Source organism: Ranitomeya imitator, chromosome 1 (genome assembly GCF_032444005.1).
Source record: "Ranitomeya imitator isolate aRanImi1 chromosome 1, aRanImi1.pri, whole genome shotgun sequence".
Lineage (NCBI taxonomy): Eukaryota > Metazoa > Chordata > Amphibia > Anura > Dendrobatidae > Ranitomeya > Ranitomeya imitator.
Window position 1 is genome coordinate 248,624,238 of NC_091282.1, and position 22,135 is coordinate 248,646,372.

General features: G+C 41.3%; 1 protein-coding gene across 2 annotated transcripts in view; it reads left to right on the forward strand.

Moving 5' to 3' along the window:
• P2RX7 (purinergic receptor P2X 7) overlaps positions 1-22,135 on the forward strand; it is a 122,258-nt gene that overhangs the window by 66,941 nt on the left and 33,182 nt on the right. Inside the window, exons 8-12 of one of the 2 annotated variants that reach the window (XM_069755337.1) lie at positions 12,317-12,453; positions 13,608-13,701; positions 16,209-16,274; positions 18,570-18,692; positions 19,806-19,913. In XM_069755337.1, the coding sequence (XP_069611438.1) occupies positions 12,317-12,453; positions 13,608-13,701; positions 16,209-16,274; positions 18,570-18,692; positions 19,806-19,913 (528 nt within the window). The remainder of the gene's footprint in view (positions 1-12,316; positions 12,454-13,607; positions 13,702-16,208; positions 16,275-18,569; positions 18,693-19,805; positions 19,914-22,135) is intronic. The other variant, XM_069755346.1, reaches the window with a different exon arrangement.

A 22,135-nucleotide genomic window follows, 5' to 3' on the forward strand; every position in this document is an offset into this window, starting at 1 on the left:
AGTTGTTTCACACTTTTTTGTTAACTATATGATTCCACATGTGTTAATTAATAGTTTTGATGCCTTCAGTGTGAATGTACAATTTTCATAGTCATGAAAATACAGAAAAATCTTTAAATGAGAAGGTGTGTCCAAACTTTTGCTCTGTACTGTACATCTGTGAGCAGATAGTAATAGTCTGGAAAGCGCCATGTGTATTACCTCCTTCCCAGGCTATAAACATCTGCTCCCCCAGCTGTCAACTTTCCCTTTGCAGGCTAATAAAATGTAGCGGGACCCCACGCCATTTTTTTCAGAAAATAATTTAGTATGTAAAAAAATACAATACAGCTACACAAGCACTGTACTAATTATATATGTGACTGATATCTATCTATCTATCTATCTATCTATCTATCTATCTATCTATCTATCTATCTATCTATCGATCTATCATACCTTTCCCTATGTGTATATAGCTATTCTATCTATTCTATTTTGTCAGGTCATGCTGTGATTTTACTGTATGTGGCAGATGAATTGCTGGCTTTTCAAAGGACATTGGTTTGTAAAAATTGGATGGCACGTGCATGGTCCAAGTGCAGTGCGTTTTGTTTCTCGCACACATTGACTTGCATTGGAGAGTCTCGTCTGAGATATGAGGACTATCGCAACATGTTGCGATTTTTTTTTTTTTTTACCTCAGTCCGATTTCGGCTGAGAAAAAAAAAAATCGCAAATTTTATATTGGATTGCACTCGTCCATTTTAAGTATGAGCCTTTAGCAAATTGATATAGATGGAGCAGAAAAGTGAACTGGCAGATACCAAGAATCAGACACCTAAGGGTATGTTTCAACGTTCAGGAAACGCTGCGTGTTTGACGCTGCGTAGAGCCGCAGCGTCAAACCCGCAGCGTCCAGATGTTACAGTATAGTGGAGGGAATTTCATGAAATCCCGTCTCCATTATGCGGTAAAACACGCAGGTGGCAGACCCACGGAAACAGACATGCGGCGCGTCTTTTCAGAATACAACATGTCTGTTTACAATGCAGCGACGCTCCTTCGCCACGCCGTAAATTTACCATAGACTATCATTAGATGCGGTAAAACTGCATCTAATGATTAGTCACATGTGTAGTAACTGATTAAACGCACCTTACTACGCATGTCCATGCCGGCTTACCTGTCCCGCCGCCGGAAGTCCCTCGTCCACTGCAGTTCTCGCGATTACTTATCTTATCGCGAGAACTGACGTGCACGTGACTGGGAGTTATCTCCGGTCACTAGTCTCTTTCAACTTCTCACAAACAGCTGATCAGCTGATTGTGAGAACGCTGCAGTGCAGGTGATCGCTGGAGAGTTATCTCCAGTGATCATCTACAGGCTCTGCTACATCTTGATGTCAGGCATCCAGATGTAACAGAGCTGGACTCGTCTAGACTGTGTGCACATACAACATACACCATATACCATGCAACATACACCATGCGACATACAACATGTGCCATGTAACATACAACATGCAACATGTGACATATAACATGTACCATGCGATATGCAACATACAACATGTACCATGAGACATACAACATGCACCATGTGACATGCAACATGTACCATGTGACATACAACATGCTACATACAACATGCACCATGCAACATACATGTACCATGCAACATGCACCATGCGACATACAACATGAACCATGCGACATACAACATACAACATGAACCATGCGACATACAACATGCACCGTGCGACATACGACATACAACATGCACCATGTGACATGCAACATGCTACATACAACATGCACCATGTGACATGCGACATACAACATGCAACATGCACCAAGCGACATGCAACATGCGACATACATGCAACATTCAACATGCGACATATGACATACAACATGCACCATACAACATACATGCACCATGCGACATGCAACATACAACATACACCATACAACACGCATACACTACATACAACATACATATAGACATACAGTACATATAACATATAGTACATACTCACCATCACCTTGTCACCTTGATCCCTGAAGCCATTGTCACCTGTAAAAAATATTAAAATAATAAACAAACAATACACTCCCTGATCCGCAAAAAAAAACAATTAAAACGAGTGTCCCACAACGATCTCCCGTGGAGAGCCGCCACATCAGCTGATGTGAGCTCTCTCCAGGGGCTCCAGGAATACAATGAAGGAAGGTATCCTTCAGCAATGTATTCCTCCGCCTCTGTGAGAAATAGTCCCTATTCTCACTTGTGGCACTGCTGTGTGGGAAAATTCCCACGCAGCTTTGCCATAAAGTGAGACCCTGAACTCAGGTAACCTCTTCAGTGATGCACTGCAGAAGCCATTGTCTCCTGTGAGTGTGTCACTGGAGGGCCTATAGAGCGGTGACATCACCCATTGTCACTGTTCTATAGGGGAGATCGTCGTGGGACACTCATTATTAATTGGACTACGGCAGAAAGGTAGTATACGGTTGGTTTATTAATTTTAATTTTTTGCAGGTGATCGAGTATGGTAAGTATGGTGAAATTAAGAATATTAAAATACTTTTTTCTGGCTGTGTCTTTTTATTTTTAACCCTTTCACTATTATTAACTGGGCTTAAAGGGACACTGTCACCTGAATTTGGAGGGAACAATCTTCAGCCATGGAGGCGGGGTTTTTGGGTGTTTGATTCACCCTTTCCTTACCCGCTGGCTGCATGCTGGCTGCAATATTGGATTGAAGTTCATTCTCTGTCCTCCGTAGTACATGCCTGCACAAGGAAATCTTGCCTCCATGGCTGAAGATTGTTCCCTCCAAATTCAGGTGACAGTGTCCCTTTAATGTCACCTAACAATAGCAAGGTGACATTAACCCCTTATTACCCCATATCCCACCACTACAGGGGAGTGGGAAGAGAGGGGCTAAGTGCCGGAATTGGCGCATCATACAGATGCGCCATTTCTGGGGCGGCTGTGAGCTGCTATTTGTAGCCAGGGTGGGCCAATATCCATGGCCCCTCTGTGGGCTATGAATATCAGCCCACAGCTGTCTGCGTAGCCTTTCTGGTTATAAAATATAGGGGGACCCCACGTAATTTTTTGGGGGTCCCCCTAATTTAATAGCCAGTAAAGGCTACGCAGACAGCTGCTGGCTGATATTCATAGCTTAGAGAGGGGCCATGAGTATTACCCCCTTCCCAGGCTACAATTATTGGCCCAGGCCGTCGGCTTTCCCCCTCTGGCGCAGAAAATTGCGCGGGAGCCCACGCCATTTTTTTCCCTTTTTTTTTTTAATTAAATGTTCATTAATAAACATCGGCCTTGCTATTACATATCTATTAGATGGTGGCCCGATTCTAACACATCGTGTATTCTAGAACATGTATGTAGTTTATTTACGAAGCGGTGTTTAAATCCCGCTGCAATATCGCTGATTGGTTGCGGCTGGCCGTGACCAATCAGGAAAGCGTGGTTTAAATCCCGCACCAATTCGCGGCCGGACTGCACCTGTCGCTGATTGGTCGCGCCAGCCGCCCGCGACCAATCAGCGACGCGGGATTTCTGTTACAGACAAACAGACCCTTAGACAATTATATATAGACTAGATGGTGGCCCGATTCTAACGCGTCGCGTATTCTAGAATATACGCCCCCTGAGGAAGGTGTACCCGCACCGAAACGTGCGTTGGGGACCTTGGACCGGCTCTGCCTGCCTTTGTACACATGGGTAACTATTTACCGTCACCTCTCTGTTACTGCGGTCTATTTGGGGGATATATGTCATTGTTCTTAGACTGACTCTTCTGTGCTTTGGGGGTTTCATACGTGTGGGTGTGACTTTTGATCTATTGGAGTTATGGAGGACACATTATTTGTGCTGCTTTGGGATCATTATAAGCATTACTCCTCTTCATAAACATCCCCGTTATACTCTTTGCCCATACTTATGGATATACGATGTAGTTTGGTCTATGTATGTATTATATGATATCCCCTGTATATATCATTCCTAGTACCGCTGTGATAGATGTTATTTGACATAATATACTTCTACCCTGTGTAGACAATTAGGCTTGGCGAACCGTTCATTGTTTTAATTGGAATCTTGCTTCACACCTGTTGTTTGTACGGCTATACATTGTATTGGTTGCTCATTAGAACTGTTTGACACTTTGTATAAACAGTTCTGTTTCTTTGTTTGTTTTATTTTCACATTAACCCCTTAAGCCCCGAGGGTGGTTTGCACGTTAATGACCGGGCCAATTTTTACAATTCTGACCACTGTCCCTTTATGAGGTTATAACTCTGGAACGCTTCAACGGATCTTGGCGATTCTGACATTGTTTTCTCGTGACATATTGTACTTCATTTTAGTAGTAACATTTATTCGATATAACTTGCGTTTATTTGTGAAAAAAACGGAAATTTGGCGAAAATTTTGAAAATTTCGCAATTTTCCAACTTTAAATTTTTATGCCCTTAAATCACAGAGATATGTCACGCAAAATACTTAATAAGTAACATTTCCCACATGTCTCCTTTACATCAGCACAATTTTGGAACCAAAATTTTTTTTTGTTAGGGAGTTATAAGGGTTCAAAGTTGACCAGCAATTTCTCATTTTTACAACACCATTTTTTTTTAGGGACCACATCTCATTTGATGTCATTTTGAGGGGTCTATATGATAGAAAATACCCAAGTGTGACACCATTCTAAAAACTGCACCCCTCAAGGTGCTCAAAACCACATTCAAGAAGTTTATTAACCCTTCAGGGGTTTCACAGGAATTTTTGGAATGTTTAAATAAAAATGAATATTTAACTTTTTTTCACACAAAATTTATTTCAGCTCCAATTTGTTTTATTTTACCAAGGGTAACAGGATAAAATGGATGCCAAACATTGTTGTACAATCTGTACTGAGTACGCTGATACCCCATATGTGGGGGTAAACCACTGTTTGGGCGCATGGCAGAGCTCGGAAGGGAAGGAGCGCCATTTGACTTTTAAATGCAAAATTGACAGGAATTGAGATGGGACACCATGTTGCGTTTGGAGAGCCACTGATGTGCCTAAACATTGAAACCCCCCACAAGTGACACCATTTTGGAAAGTAGACACCCTAAGGAACTTATCTAGATGTGTGGTGACCACTTTGACCCACCAATTGCTTCACAGAAGTTTATAATGCAGAGCCGTAAAAATAAAAAATCATATTTTTTCACAAAAATGATCTTTTCGCCCCCAATTTTTTATTTTCCCAAGAGTAAGAGAAGAAATTGAACCTCAAAAATTGTTGGCCAATTTGTCCTGAGTACGCTGATACCCCGTATATGGGTGTAAACCATTGTTTGGGCGTATGGCAGAGCTCGGAAGGGAAGGAGCGCCATTTTACTTTTCAATGCAAAATTGACTGGAATTGAGATGGGATGCCATGTTGCGTTTGGAGAGCCCCTGATGTGCCTAAACATTGAAATCCCCACAAGTGACACCATTTTGGAAAGTAGACCCCTTAAGGAACTTATCTAGAGGTGTGGTGAGCACTTTGACCCAACAAGTGCTTCACAGAAGTTTATAATGCAGAGCCGTAAAAATAAAAAATCATATTTTTTCACAAAAATAATCTTTTCGCCACCAATTTTTTATTTTCCCAAGGGTAAGAGAAGAAATTAGACCACAAAAGTTGTTGTGCAATTTGTCCTGAGTGCGACGATACCCCATATGTGGGGGTAAACCACTGTTTGGGCGCATGGCAGAGCTCGGAAGGAAAGGAGCGCCATTTGACTTTTCAATGCAAAATTGACTGGAATTGAGATGGGACGCCATGTTGCGTTTGGAGAGCCCCTGATGTGCCTAAACATTGGAACCCCTCACAAGTGACACCATTTTGAAAAGTAGACCCCTTAAGGAACTTATCTAGATGTGTGGTGAGCACTTTGACCCAACAAGTGCTTCACAGAAGTTTATAATGCAGAGCCGTAAAAATTAAAAATCTTATTTTTTCACAAAAATGATCTTTTCGCCCCCAATTTTTTATTTTCCCAAGGGTAAGAGAAGAAATTAGACCACAAAAGTTGTTGTGCAATTTGTCCTGAGTGCGACGATACCCCATATGTGGGGGTAAACCACTTTTTGGGTGCATAGCAGAGCTCGGAAGGGAAGGAGCGCCATTTGACTTTTCAATGCAAAATTGACTGGAATTAAGATGGGACGCCATGTTGGTTTGGAGAGCCCCTGATGTGCCTAAACATTAAAAACCCCCACAAGTGACACCATTTTGGAAACTAGACCCTCTAAGGAACTTATCTAGATGTGTTTTGAGAGCTTTGAACCCCCAAGTGTTTCACTACAGTTTATAACGCAGAGCCGTTAAAATAAATTTATTTTTTTTTCACAAAAATGATTTTTTAGCCCCCAGCTTTGTATTTTTACAAGGGTAACAGAATAAATTGGACCCCAAAAGTTGTTGTTCAATTTGTCCTGAGTACGCTGATACCCCATATGTGGGAGGGAACCACTGTTTGGGCTCATGGCAGAGCTCGGAAGGGAAGGAGCGCCATTTGGAATGCAGACTTAGATGGATTGGTCTGCAGGCGTCACGTTGCATTTGCAGAGCCCCTGATGTACCCAAACAGTAGAAACCACCCACAAGTGACCCCATATTGGAAACTAGACCTCCCATGGAACTTATCTAGATGTGTTGTGAAAACTTTGAACCCCCAAGTGTTTCACTACAGTTTACAACGCAGAGCCGTGAAAATAAAAATCCTTTTTTTTCCCACAAAAATGATTTTTAGCCCCCCAAATTTTTATTTTCCCAAGGATAACAAGAGAACTTGGCCCCAAAAAGTTGTTGTCCAATTTGTCTCGAGTACGCTGATACCCCATATGTTGGGGTAAACCCCTGTTTGGGCGCACGGGAGAGCTCGGAAGTGAAGGAGCACTGTTTTACTTTTTCAATGCAGAATTGGCTGGAATTGAGATCGGACGCCATGTCGCGTTTGGAGAGCCCCTGATGTGTCTAAACAGTGGAAACCCCCCAATTATAAATGAAACCCTAATCCAAACGCACCACTAACCCTAATCCCAACTGTAACCCTAACCACACACCTAACCCAGACACACCCCTAATTCTAATCCCAACCCTAATCCCAACCGTAAATGTAATCCAAACCCTAACCCTAGCCCCAACCCTAGCCCTAACCCTAACCGGAAAATGGAAATAAATACATTTTTTTTAATTTTATTATTTTTCCCTAAGGCTAGGTTCACATTGCGTTATGGAAATCCGTTTAGCACTAGCGGATTGCGCTAACACAATGTCTTTTTAGGTGTCGTGTTTAGTGGTCGCGTTAACGTCCCCGCTCTGGAAGATCGGGGATCGGACCTCGGGCGCGCCGCGGACGCTGCAAGCAGCGTCTGAGGCGCGCCACAAAAGAATGGCACCTTGCTAGCGCGAGCCGAAAATGGCACGCTCTAGCGATGCGCTACACCTGAAAATCACATTGCTGTCAATGGTTGTGCTAACGGACCCGTTGCACGGCGTTAATTGTGACATTTTCGCCGTGCAACGCTGTCCGTTAGCGTTAACCCATTAACGCAATGTGAACCTAGCCTAACTAAGGGGGTGATGAAGGGGGGTTTGATTTACTTTTATAGCGAGTTTTTTAGCGGATTTTTATGATTGGCAGCCGTCACACACTAAAAGACGCTTTTTATAGCAAAAAAGTTTTTGCGTCTCCACATTTTGAGACCTATAATTTTTCCATATTTTGGTCCACAGAGTCATGTGAGGTCTTGTTTTTTGCGGGACGAGTTGACGTTTTTATCGGTTACATTTTCGGACACGTGACAGTTTTTGATCGCTTTTTATTCCGATTTTTTTGTGAGGCAGAATGACCAAAAACCAGCTATTCATGAATTTCTTTTGGGGGAGGCGTTTATACCGTTCCGCGTTTGGTAAAATTGATGAAGCAGTTTTATTCTTCGGGTCAGTACGATTACAGCGACACCTCATTTATATCATTTTTTTTATGTTTTGGCGCTTTTATACGATAAAAGCTATTTTATAGAAAAAATAATTATTTTGGCATCGCTTTATTCAGAGGACTATAACTTTTTTATTTTTTTGGTTATGATGCTATATGGCGGCTCGTTTTTTGCGGGACAAGATGACGTTTTCAGAGGTAACATGGTTATTTATATCCGTCTTTTTGATCGCGTGTTATTCCACTCTTTGTTCAGCGTTATGATAATAAAGCGTTGTTTTTTGGCTCGTTTTTTTTTTTTTTTTCTTACGGTGTTCACTGAAGGGGTTAACTAGTGGGCCAGTTTTATAGGTCGGGTCGTTACGGACGCGGCGATACTAAATATGTGTACTTTTATTGTTTTTTTGTTTTTTTTTTATGTAAAGAAATGTATTTATGGGAATAATATTTTTTTTTTTCTGCTTTATTTAGGAATTTTTTTTTTATTTTTTTTTTTACAAGTGTGGAAATTTTTTTTTTTACTTTTTCACTTTGTCCCAGGGGGGGACATCACAGATCACCGATCTGACAGTGTGCACAGCACTCTATCAGATCGGTGATCTGACATACAGCCGGGCAGGATTAGAGCTGCAGCTGCAGCCTGATCCTGACCCGGAAGTGCTCCCTGCAGGACCCGGATGCAGCCCGGCGGCCATTTTGGATCCGGGGACTGCAGGGAGAAGACGCTCGGTACACGGTGAGCACATCACCGTGTACCGATCGTCTCAGGGAAGCCCGCAGGGAGCCCCCTCCCTGCGCGATGCTTCCCTGCACCGCCGGCACACCGCGATCATCTTTGATCGCGGTGTGCCGGGGGTTAATGTGCCGGGAGCGGTCCGTGACCGCTCCTGGCACATAGTGCCGGATGTCAGCTGCGATAGGCAGCTGACACCCGGCCGCGATCGGCCGCGCTCCCCCCGTGAGCGCGGCCGATCGCATATGACGTACTATCCCGTCCATGGGAATTAAGTCCCAGGTCACCTGGACGGGATAGTACGTCATATGGGATTAAGGGGTTAATAAAGCTTTTTCACATTTGTTTATACTGGCATATTTCTCTGACTCATTGTTCTCCTGTTGTATCTTATATATTGAGTCGTTTCTTGTCTGCTATTAATATGCTATTTAGCATATACATGCCACTGGATGCATGATACTATTATTAGTTTAAAATGACTTTGGGACTATTTTTCGTATTCTAGAATATGTATGTATATAGCAGCCGCATAGTATATAGCACAGGCCACGACATATTCTTGAGTACCCGATGCGTTAATACAGGCCACGCAGTATATAACAGTGGCCACGCAGTATATAACACAGCGCAAACAGTATATAACACAGCCCACGCAGTATATAACATTGCCCACATAGTATACAACACTGGCCACGTAGTATATAGCAGCCATGCAGTATATAACGCAGCCCACACAGTATATAACGCAGCCCACACAGTATATAACACTGCCCACATAGTATATAACACTGCCCACATAGTATATAGCAGCCATGTAGTATATAACGCAGCCCACGCAGTATATAACATTGCCCACATAGTACATAACACTGCCCACGTAGTACATAGCAGCCATGTAGTATATAACGCAGCCCACGCAGTATGTAACACAGCCCACATAGTATATAGCAATGTGGGCACCATATGCGTGGTTAAAAAAGACTTAAAATAAAAAATAAACATATACTCACCCTCCGAAGGCCCCTTGAAGTCCTGGCGCCTGTGTGCGGTGCACGCGGCAGCTTCCTGTCTCAGGGTTGGTATGAGCGCAGGACCTTTGATGACGTCGCGGTCATATGACCGTGACGTCATGGAAGGCCCTTCTCGCATAGCATCCTTGGCACCGGAACCTGCTGCTTGCACTGCTGAGGACAGCGCGCCACATCGGAGGGTGAGAATAACCTTTTTTTTTATTATTATTATTATTATTATTATTATTTGTAACATTAGATCTTTTTACTATTGATGCTGCATACACAGCATCAATAGTAAAAAGTTGGTCACACAGGGTTAATAGCTGCGTTAATGGAGTACGTTACACCGCGGCGTAACGCGGTCCATTAACGCTGCCATTAACCCTGTGTGAGGGCTGACTGGAGGGGAGTATGGAGCGGGCACTGACTGCGGGGAAGAAGGAGCGGCCATTTTGCCACCGGACTGTGCCCGTCACTGATTGGTCGTGGCAATGGTCATGGGCGTTTTGCCACGACCAATCAGCAACTTGGATTTCCATGACAGACAGAGGCCGCGACCAATGAATATCCGCGACAGACAGAAGGACAGAAATACGGAAGTACCCCTTAGACAATTATATAGTAGATGGATAATCTATCTATAGATATATTTATAGATATATCTGTAGATACATAGATATAATAAACATCGGGCTTGGTATTCTCTATCTATCTATTTATCTATCATCTATCTATTTATCTATCTATCGTATCTATTATCTATCTATTGATATATCTATCTAGCTATCTATAGATATATCTATCGATAGATATATTTATAGATAGATAATAAATACGATAGATAGATACGATAGATAGATAGATGTGATCTATCTATCTATCGTACCTATCTATCTATCATCTATCTGTTATCTATCTATCTGCCTGTGTGTGTAAACATTATTCTTCAATGGAGTATGTAAATGAAGAGGTTGGACAAGAAATGACATCACCATTTTTTTTTGTATATCTTTATTGAGCTTACAAAAACACACAAGTCCGCATGAAAAAAACCCCGCATGAAAACACATCAAAAAACGCATGAGAAACGCATCAAAAAACGCATGAAAAAGGCAGGTGACCTGCCAGTGACCTCAGGTGCAGATTTGATGCAGATTTTATATATAGAAGCTGGGCATAAATCCAAAAAAAATATTAAAGTGGAGTAGCAATTGGATAAAACGTAACCTTTAATAGGTATAAGTTAAAAAATAGTAAACATACAACATATAAACCAGGGAGGGACACCCGTGTATCTATGTGACCCTAACCAACACAAAAAGGGGTACAAAAAAACAGGATACAAAAAACACATAAAATACTGACAGTACTGTAGCCTCCAAATACTATAGAGATAATGATCTCTAGAGATAATGAGACGCCGATTCACACAGAGGCTTTCTCACCCTTTGAGAGACAGGATGATTCTCTCCACCATCGGGTGAGATCTACCCATGTAATTGTGCCTTATGCTAAAGTGGCACAGTTAGGTGCCGCTCTATGACAACTATGACAAAGATTGTGTCATAAGGATTGAGACCGCACCAATATACACAAGGGGGATGCCCATGAAAGGTGTTCATGGGGCAGCGTGGTCCCGGTCTTGTTACTTGATATGGTGACTTTTGGTCTATTACATGCCTCTTATATGCTGCTAGATTACTGACAGTTGCCTATAGCGCCCAATATACACGGCACCGTTATATCTACACAACCTGATTACCCTTGAACTCTATGGGCATTAAGCTATATTACATTTTGCCCATGGCATATGATCAATAGCATGAGTAATAAGTAGAGATTCTTTCGGTGTAATAGTACAGGGTGTCTATATTAGTATTGTTGTGCCTGACTTTCTTTTTTTTTTGTGATAATACACCTATGATATATCTAGATATACATATCCATGTACCATGTATGGTTTACAAGGTACTTTATATATGTGCTCTTTCTGATATGTAGCATTGTATCTGGTGTTGAAGTATACCATTATTTGGCCGTATAGTCAAACGGCACTTTGGATCATTATCTCTATAGTATTTGGAGGCTACAGTACTGTCAGTATTTTATGTGTTTTTTGTATTCTGTTTTTTTCTTCCCCTTTTTGTGTTGGTTAGGGTCACATAGATACACGGGTGTCCCTCCCTGGTTTATATGTTGTATGTTTACTATTTTTTAACATATACCTATTAAAGGTTACGTTTTATCCAATTGCTACTCCACTTGATGCAGCTTTTACCTGCGTCAAATCCTAATCAAATCCTGTTGCAATCCTGAACGTGGAAACACCCTAAATTGCCCACAGCCTCTTTTTAACTTTTTTTCCTATGTTCAATCCTTACTTGCTCTGACTAAACATATTCTGCAAAAGAAATCCTGAACATAATACCCAATGTCCAATTTCATTATTTTAATACAATGACACCTAAAAGCTGTTGTAATTGCATGACTAACTCCTCTCTATTACGTCTATTTGCAAGTGTCTTTAGAATGTAGGTATAGAGCTGCATTACCTAACTTATTTATTTCCCTAGGGTGGCATAATGGGCATTGAAATTAACTGGGATTGTGATCTAGATCCTTGGGCATTCAATTGCCAACCACAGTATAGCTTTCGACGTTTGGATGATAAGGCTCTTGATGAAAGTTTGTTTCCAGGCTTAAGTTTCAGGTAAGCGGATAGCATTCTCCCAGATGTAATGATGTATTTATGTGCAAATATACTACTAATTTTTTATGTCACAAAAAATTATACATAAAAAATCTATAAAGATTTACTAAAACTGTTTCATGTGCAAACATTTTAAACTAGGCCCCAATTCATCATTGCTTTTGCATCCTTAGCTGGTTTTGCATTTTATGCCTGTTTTTATTTTTGTTTGTGCCATTCCCATCTTTTCGCTTGCCTTGTTTTAAAGTCACTTTATGTGTTCTTCTATTTTGGCTTTCTTTGTGAGTAGAGACTTAGACTTTCCAGATATTTTTGGCTTGATTTATCAATTGCGTCTTGAAAAGTCACAAAATGTTGGCACGAATGTACTTCAGTCCCCCTTGTGGTGATTTTGTGTACAACAGCAAAATTTTGTACATTTGCATAATTTTGCAAATGTGCATCTTTTTGAGCTAATACAGCTAAAAAAAAAGTCAGGGTGAAAAATTAGGGCAATTTTATACTTTGTGCAAAATTCATGAACCGTGTGTTCAATTTTCAAGAACTTGGCCCAAAAATGACAATAAATATAACAGGCAAATGATTAACCAGGGCCTTAAACTAGACGGACTTGAATGTGTCAAATTTAACACAGTGTTTCATGTTATTCAGTTACTTAGTTGTGGAAAAATGCAACAATAAAACAGTAAAAGAAAGAAACAATGCTGCCACTTATGGCAAAGCTGCAGCAAGTCTCAGGTTCCGTATCATTAGTATAGATCAGTCAGTTATGCAAAGTAATATCTACACTAGGTCACCCCATTAAAGTCGATGAACAATTATGTAGCTACCTGAAAAAAAAAAGAGCCAAACTGCAAGAAGACCAAGCTGTACGGTGCTTTCCTCGAAATGCTGCACTACGATCTAAAGATTGCCATTTTTCACAATGATGGTCCCTGTTGTTGGCAAAAATGGTTACTATTATATACAATTCCACCCAAATTGTAGTGCCTTCCAGGTACATGGAGGTCAAAATGCATTTCTACCCAAAGTGTAATTTATACAGGTACAATAAAAGAAAATTATTGTATAAAAATAGCATTAGTTTGGGGTGGGGAAAGTAACGCTTTTTATACTTACATTTTTGCTAAATTAAAATTGTTTCCTGCCTACAGATTTGCCAGGTATTATAAGGCCCCAGATCAGACTGAGCGGAGAACTCTAATAAAGGCATATGGAATAAGGTTTGACATTCAAGTCCATGGCACGGTAATGATTCTTTTTTTTTTGAGTACCTAGATTTTAAACCACTCCTTAAAGGGACTCTGTCACCTGAATTTGGAGGGAACAATCTTCAGCCATAGAGGCGGGATTTTCGGGTGTTTTATTCACCCTTTCCTTACCCGCTGGCTGCATGCTGGCTGCAATATTGGATTGAAGTTCATTCTCTGTCCTCCGTAGTACATGCCTGCACAAGGCAATCAAACACCCGAAAACCCCGCCCCTATGGCTGAAGATTGTTCCCTCCAAATTCAGGTGACAGAGTCCCTTTAACATGACATCTGATCTACTTCATTGATTCTGACACGCTTGAACATGATTTTTTCATTATACAATGTTAATGCCGGTTTCACACATGGAACATTCATGGTCTTAATATTGACCGCAATATCCAGACCAGCCGTGAGGTCTCCTCATCCAAACTCAGCAGCCTCACATATGCAGTTCAGTCCCGGCCTGGAAACCAGCAGCCAGTCCAGACATCGTTATCCATACTCAGACCATATTGAAACTAGTCAAAGAGGATTGTTCAGGCTGTATAAAGCTAATTCAAGCTATCGATGTTGCCTGTTCACTCATGATGATGGCAAATCATTGTTCATGGAGGCTGTAAAGAGTGCGTAAGACTATTATAGTGTTTTTCCAGGACTTAAATACTGATGACCTGTCTTCAGGATAGGACATTGATATCGGATTTATTGGGGTCCAAATCCCAGAACTCCCACTGGTCAGCTGTTTGCTGCTCATGTGGCGGTCTGATTTGACTGTACACTGTATATAAAGCCGGAATAGTACAGCTCTATACACTGTGTAGTGAGCGTTTCTGAGTACTGCAACTTGGCTCCTATTTACTTCAATATGAAGTAAGCTACATGAAGAATGGCCACTAACCAGTATACATAGCTGTTAGGCTACGTTCACACATTCAGTATCTGGTCAGCATTTCACTGAACCAAAACCAGGAGTGGCTGATAAATACAGAAGTGGTGACTTGTGTCTATTATACTCTTCCTCTGACTGACCCACTCCTGGTTTTGGTTTACAAATACTGAGGTAAAAATACTGAACATGTGAATGTGGTCTTATTCCAACTTTATGCAATCTGTTCACTTGGCCATTACTGGAGCTGCCCACAGTTGATCCGAGGGGGAAGGTGCCAGGTGTTAGACCCAATCTAAAGGATAGGATATCAATAGCTAAGTCCTGGAAAAGCTCTTCAGCTATAGCGTAATAAGTTCTCCATGCTACCTCCATATAAGTGCTCACTCACACGAGTGACTATTTTCTCTTCCGAGAGAATTGGATAAATTATGGTAATAATACTCGGCTAAATCTCTGGTCCAAGTTTCATCAGCGTCAGTTTGCTGTGATTCGATTCTCTCGGAGAAGACTGAGAGCTTAATTTCTCCATCTTCTCCAGTTTCTGAGTCCACGTAAAACGGATGTCATCCGAGTGCAGTCCGATGTTTTACACGCACCCAAAGACTTGAATGGGTGCGCATGATCCAGTTTGCAGAGCCACTCGCTACAGGCTGTGATTTTTTTCCCCAGACGAATTCGGTCTATACAGTAGAAAAAAATGCAGATCTGCACTTCCTTATAGTATAACATTGGTCAGTGTGCTATCTGATAAAACATTGGATAGTACCCATCCGAGTTATATGCGCTCATGTGAGCCAGCCATAATGGTTGTGAATTTATACCCATGTTTGGTTCTAGTATTTCAGACTTGTGTAAGCATTGTGTATGACTGAAATCACTCATGCAGTGTTTATGGCTGGTTTTGTTTAGCAGCGGAGAGAAAAAGAAAATAAAACTCTATGGCCGACATGTATCAATATTAGATGTTTAGTATGTTTGTCCATTTCAACTTCTACTTGCTTAACCTGTATAGAAAAGTGATTCTTATGATTCACATAGTAATTCTCTTTTGGCAGAAATACAGAATAAATGACACCCACACCCACACCACACACAGTATATGTACCATAAAAGAGGCACAAGTATAAATGTGAGCCTATAAGGGAGACATATCAATGTAATGTGCCCTTGTCTTTTACTATATTTGCCTGTAAGTTTGGTTTTCAAGCTGTACATAGTGTAGATGATGTAATAAAGTTTTTGACACTTTTTGTTTAAAAAAATGCAGTACTCCATTGAACAATATATACAGTATTAGAACATTAGTGTTAGTATATTACATGTTGTTTTTTTTAAATCATAGATTTTTATTAAGAATAAAATTGCATTTACATGTAACATCCTTGTTTTCATTTCAAGTTTTTAACAGTGTCAAAGCCCCATTATCCTCAACTTATCCCCCCCTTCCAGTAGACAGCTTACATATTTTATTACCGCTTCAGTATATTACATGTTAATAAATATGCCCTATAAGTACATTTAGACCAGATGTACTGTTTTTTATTTGTTTTGTTTTTATGAATAGGTGAAGAAAATGTGTGGGTTAGTAATAATTTAGATATTTGTCTCTGCAGGGAGGTCGATTCAACTTTTTAGAATTGGTAATATTCATTGGTTCCTATCTTTCCTACTTTGGATTGGTGAGTTAAATGTCAACATAATAGCTATTTAAAGAGGAACTTTCACTAGTTTTAGCATATTAAAAAGGTCATGCTATGGAATAGTGGCCATAGATCATGAGTAAAACATTGTTTTAATTTCCCGTCGCTTTCACCAAGAAGTATAGCAAAGGGTTGAGCTTGCTCTGTGACTGAACTGTGCCAATCGCGCACATGAACGAAACAGATGCTAAGCCAAGCGGCTAGTTACCACAGTCCTGTCACTACTGAACCTGTGCCTGTCCAGTACCCAAAGCAAGTAGCAGAGTAGAGACTCAGGCATTGAGCCAAGGGAACAAAACCGCATAAGTGTGCAACCAGCCTGCCAACGCGTACAGTCTCTGAGCACACACACACACACAAACGTGCAGACAGAGTTGGAGAGTATCCACCCACACACACCAAACAAAAATGACACTATCGTGCCCTCTGAGAGCCTTTTATACGCTAAGCTCCACCCCAAACACTCATGCCCAGTTGGCCGAGACATCGCCCGCAGGACAATCCGGGACTGCCACATCAGAGCAGCTAACGTCCGACCACCAATGAGAAGCCGCCACATCACGGACATGCTCAGTAAGGTGATCTCTGGACTTGGACTCCAGAGCTCAAGGCTACACCCTTATATTACTGGTTACCGTAGACTTCACTGGAGAACCAACAGTAACCAAATGTATATAGAGCGCCCCCAGACGCAGGGCCGCGGGTTACTCGGTACCGGTCCTCTCTGGCTCAGTTCTGGGGTAGTCCCTGCTAAGGGGCGTCCAATAAAAGAGATGATAGTGCGTAGTGCAGAACGTGAGGAATAACAAGGACACAGGGTTGCAGTTTCTTTACCTTTTTACTGAAGGTTTCGGGATCCGCAATCCAGAGCACTGCTAACAGGGCTGGCTGAGACCGGCCAGTCCGAAGGCACATCCAGAGTTCCCTTTGCAGGTGGAAATTGTTGCCTACCACTAGCACCTGTGTGTTGTAGTGCTTCCCTGCTGAGCATTCGGGATAGTCCTCACAACTTCTGTTCTCTCTCTTCTCTCCGTCCCCCAGTATGATATGGCTAGGACGCACCCGTATGACAGGTAGGCCTGGAGTTATTCTGGGACCCTAGCAATGCCCCTCTCCCACGATTGCCTCCTATGTCCGTTCAGGTGATTTAAGTTAGACAGCCAACCTGTAGTTAACTGTCCTGCCGCTGTTTGAAGTAATGCGTAGAGTCTGTTACTTCCTCGGTGCTCCGGCCACCGGCTACGCGCTTCAGTAGGATGTTGGCGTTCTCGGGGCACGACTCCTACTGGCTGAATATCCTTTGTACTCTGATCCCGTTTCTCACTGCTCCACAGTATCCTTCTCTTCGTGTCCTTTCTAAGATGCCGCCGCAAGGTAGTGCAGGTGCGGCTCTGTAACAATCGGTCCTTTCTGCTAGGCCCCTGTCAGGAACCCACCTCTGACAGGTCCTCCCTGGAGCTCTCCCAGGCTACTTTCTGTCCCAACTTCCTATCCGACCCCTAGTTTTACCAGTGTGAGGAGTGACCTAGTAAATAGTGCCTTTTGCTCCCCCTAGTGGCCGGAGTGTGAAGTGTAGTGTGTGCTTGTGATACATGGTCAGATGAACTCCTTTAGTGCAATCAGACATAACATCACCCTCCTTCGCGGCAGAGCGACATTACTGCAACGACCAGGTCTTTGGGTCGCTGCATATACCATGGGGCTGAGCAAGATACTGGGACTGGCGTCTGTGCTGAGCAGCAATCGGAACAGCCGGACCTGAATGGGAGACCACAGAAGCAGATAATGCTTGGGGTCTATCCCGCACAGCTGGAGAATCCCGATGCCTAGCACTCCCCTCTTTCGAATTTTAAAAGCACCAACTATAATCTTCTATCTCAGTAATGGGAAAATCAGTATTTTCAATAAAAACAGATTTACCATAGAATTGAAAAGTGAAAGATCATTCCAGGAGATAATATAAGCAGATTCCTCTGTAAAATATATTACAATGTTAGTTTTAATTTTTTCATAAATCAATAGAATACATGAAAATAACTATGTTTATTCATTTTATAGCTCTCTTCTAACCTGAACTTTACAAGCTAATATGTCCACAGTAGACAGGAGAAATAAAAAATGAAAACTGCATTTTACTTTCTCTGCAGCCATTTTTCCTTGATGTGACAAGTTTAACGTGCCCAAACTGATGAAAGTTCCTGTTTAAGAATGTAATGTGACGTAATCAAAAGCCACTGTAGTCATTTATCTGTATTTTTTGTTTATTACATGTAGGCTTCAGTAGTGATTGATCTTCTCATCAGCCAATATTATAAAGGCTGCTGCACTCCAAACTCAGGACAGAAGTACTATGATGAGCAGAAGTTCAAAGAAATACAAGGCCCCAGTATCCTCACAGTAATCCATTTGTTTAATTAAAAATACCTAAAATGTTTGAAAAAGTAATAACAATTTAGAGACCTCAGTAGTTGATACTTTATAATGGCTAGCTGAACAGGTGATGGCAAATTGCACGTTTTTGAGACTACTTAGGCCTCTTCATAGGTATGTCGGAAGAAGAGACCTGCGTAGTCTCAAACTTTAAATTTATCATCATCTGTTCAACTAGTCATTAAAAGGAATCAGTTACTCAATTGTTATCATTTTTCTCTATTTGCTAACGTGTTACAAAGATATATATATTTTTTCCAGTAATAAAATGTCTGTAGACATAGTATTAGGTGTATATGATGATAACTTGGGGAAGGAGGCATGGGCGGACATACCATTGGTTCAACATGTGCGCTACCACAGGGGCACATGAGGTAAGGGCACTACTTCTACCTCCAAAGCAGGTGAAATTGTGCATTATGAGGAAATGTTGGACTGCAAAGGGCCCGTATATTGTTTGTGCACAGGGGCCTGCTTCTGTCTGTGTCCACTCCCAGGAGGAGGTCATTAGCCCTCATGATCACCGTCGTCTGGGACAGATGGTTGACGTACAGAAGAATTTCTCCTCAACAATTCACAGTGCAAAGATTAATCCTTGGCCATCTGGCCACTTATTGACAATCACATATTGTGTCCCACATTGTCAAAAGCTCAAAACCCAGTGCATAACACTTAAAAAGTAAAGCGTATGTAAGTAAGTAAGTAAAGTAATTCTGTTTGATAATGGTGATTTCTGCAAGCCTTGCTGCAGCCTGTCTTTACTTGGATTTACTTGGAATTCGTGAGCACAGCATACATTTGTAAGGAGCTTTCTCAAGTGATGCCATATTAGTTTGATCATACAGCCCCTGCCCTATACTGACCTGTATGGATCGGGGTCTCCTCTGCAATTCTTATAGCCAGCTGCAAATTGCTTGAGCTGCTTAAATTGGAAACGGGCAGCTCCGGTCTCCTGTTCTCTCAATAAGGCGTCCAAACCATCCCTCTGCCTCAAATATATTTGAATTTAGAAGTTTTAAGTTACCCGTGTTGGTTACACAATCTATAATTACTACAACATATCTTTAATTTGTTTTTTAGTCATGTCTGGATATCAGGTTTGTGTCCTTTGTGGATCAAAATGATATTATTATGGTGGATAAAAAGCTAAGAAAAAGTTTACAAGAAACAGAAGGCTATATGATCAAGGTATGGCCTTTTTATAAAAATTCTAAAATAGATAATAAAATGTGAAATGTGTCGGGAGTTGTGCATACGTGCACTCCTTTTAGGTAATATGCGACTGACGAACATAAGTAGCTAAGCTCTATACTCTGCTGTCTCTGTGTGTCTCATGCACTTTGAATGGAGACGCATGAAACGGGTACAAGACTAAGTTTAAGGGTTTACTCACATCTGCGTATTAAAGAATCGCTGTGATGCTCATGCTGAAACGTTGGACGAGCGTCATGCATATGTCATGCATATGTCATTCCTTATGTCAAGCAAGTGCTATGCAAGTGTGCAATTTGATTTTTTTTCTCACCTAGCATCTGTATGCAATGCATTTTTAACATCATCTTTTGCATACTGTAATTCTCCATGTAATTTAAAGGTGGTTTACAAACTAATAACACAATGTTGTACATAGAGCTAATACTGTAGATAGATGATAGAAAGATATAAAATATATAATAGATAAATAATAAATAGATATTAACCCCTTTACCCCCAATGGTGGATTGCACGTTATGGACCGGGCCAATTTTTACAATTCTGACCACTGTCCCTTTATGAGGTTATAACTCTGGAACGCTTCAACGGATCCTGGTGATTCTGACGTTCTTTTCTCGTGACATATTGTACTTCATGATAGTGGTAAAATTTCTTTGATATTACCTGCGTTTATTTGTGAAAAAAACGGAAATATGGCGAAAATTTTGAAAATTTTGCAATTTTCCAACTTTGAATTTTTATGCAATTAAATCACAGAGATATGTCACACAAAATACTTAATAAGTAACATTTCCCACATGTCTACTTTACATCAGCACAATTTTGGAACCAAAATTTTTTTTTGTTAGGGAGTTATAAAGGTTAAAAATTGACCAGCAATTTCTCATTTTTACAACACCATTTTATTTTAGGGACCACATCTCATTTGAAGTCATTTTGAGGGGTCTATATGATAGAAAATACCCAAGTGTGACACCATTCTAAAAACTGCACCCCTCAAGGTTCTCAAAACCACATTCAAGAAGTTTATTAACCCTTCAGGTGTTTCACAGGAATTTTTGGAATGTTTAAATAAAAATTAACATTTAACTTTTTTTCACAAAAAATTTACTTCAGCTCCAATTTGTTTTATTTTACCAAGGGTTACAGGAGAAAATGGACCCCAAACCTTGTTCTACAATTTGTCCTGAGTACGCCGATACCCTATAAGTGGAGGTAAACCACTGTTTGGGCGCATGACAGAGCTTGGAAGCGAAGGAGCGCCATTTGACTTTTCAATGCAAAATTGACTGGAATTGAGATGGGACGCCATGTTGCGTTTGGAGAGCCACTGATGTGCCTAAACATTGAAACCCCCCACAAGTGACACCATTTTGGAAAGTAGACCCCCTAAGGAACTTATCTAGAGGTGTGGTGAGCACTTTGACCCACCAAGTGCTTCAAAGAAGTTTATAATGCAGAACCGTAAAAATAAAAAATCATTTTGTTTTCACAAAAATTATCTTTTCGCCCCAAACTTTTTATTTTCCCAATGGTAAGAGAAGAAATTGGAACCAAAAAGTTGTTGTACAATTTGTCCTGAGAACGCTGATACCCCATATGTGGGGGTAAACCACTGTTTGGGTGCATGGGAGAGCTCGGAAGGGAAGGAACGCCGTTTGACTTTTCAATGCAAAAATCACAGGAATTGAGATGGGATGCCATGTTGCGTTTGGAGAGCCACTGATGTGCCTAAACATTGAAACCCCCCACAAGTGACACCATTTTGGAAAGTAGACCCCTAAGGAACTTATCTACATGTGTGGTGAGTAGTGTTGAGCATTCCGATACCGCAAGTATCGGGTATCGGCCGATACTTGCGGTATCGAAATTCCGATACCGAGTTCCGATATTTTTGTGATATCGGGAATCGGTATTGGATCCATATTAATGTGTAAAATAAAAAATTAAAATAAAAAATATTGATATACTTACCTCTCCGAAGACCCCTGGACATCACCGCTGGTAACCGGCAGCCTTCTTTGTTTAAAATGAGCGCGTTTAGGGACTTCCATGACGTCACGGCTTCTGATTGGTCGCGTGCCGCTCATGTGACCGCCACGCGACCAATCAGAAGCCGCGACGTCATTCTCAGGCCCTAAACTCCTCATTCTAGGAATTTAGGACCTGAGAATGACGTCGCGGCTTCTGATTGG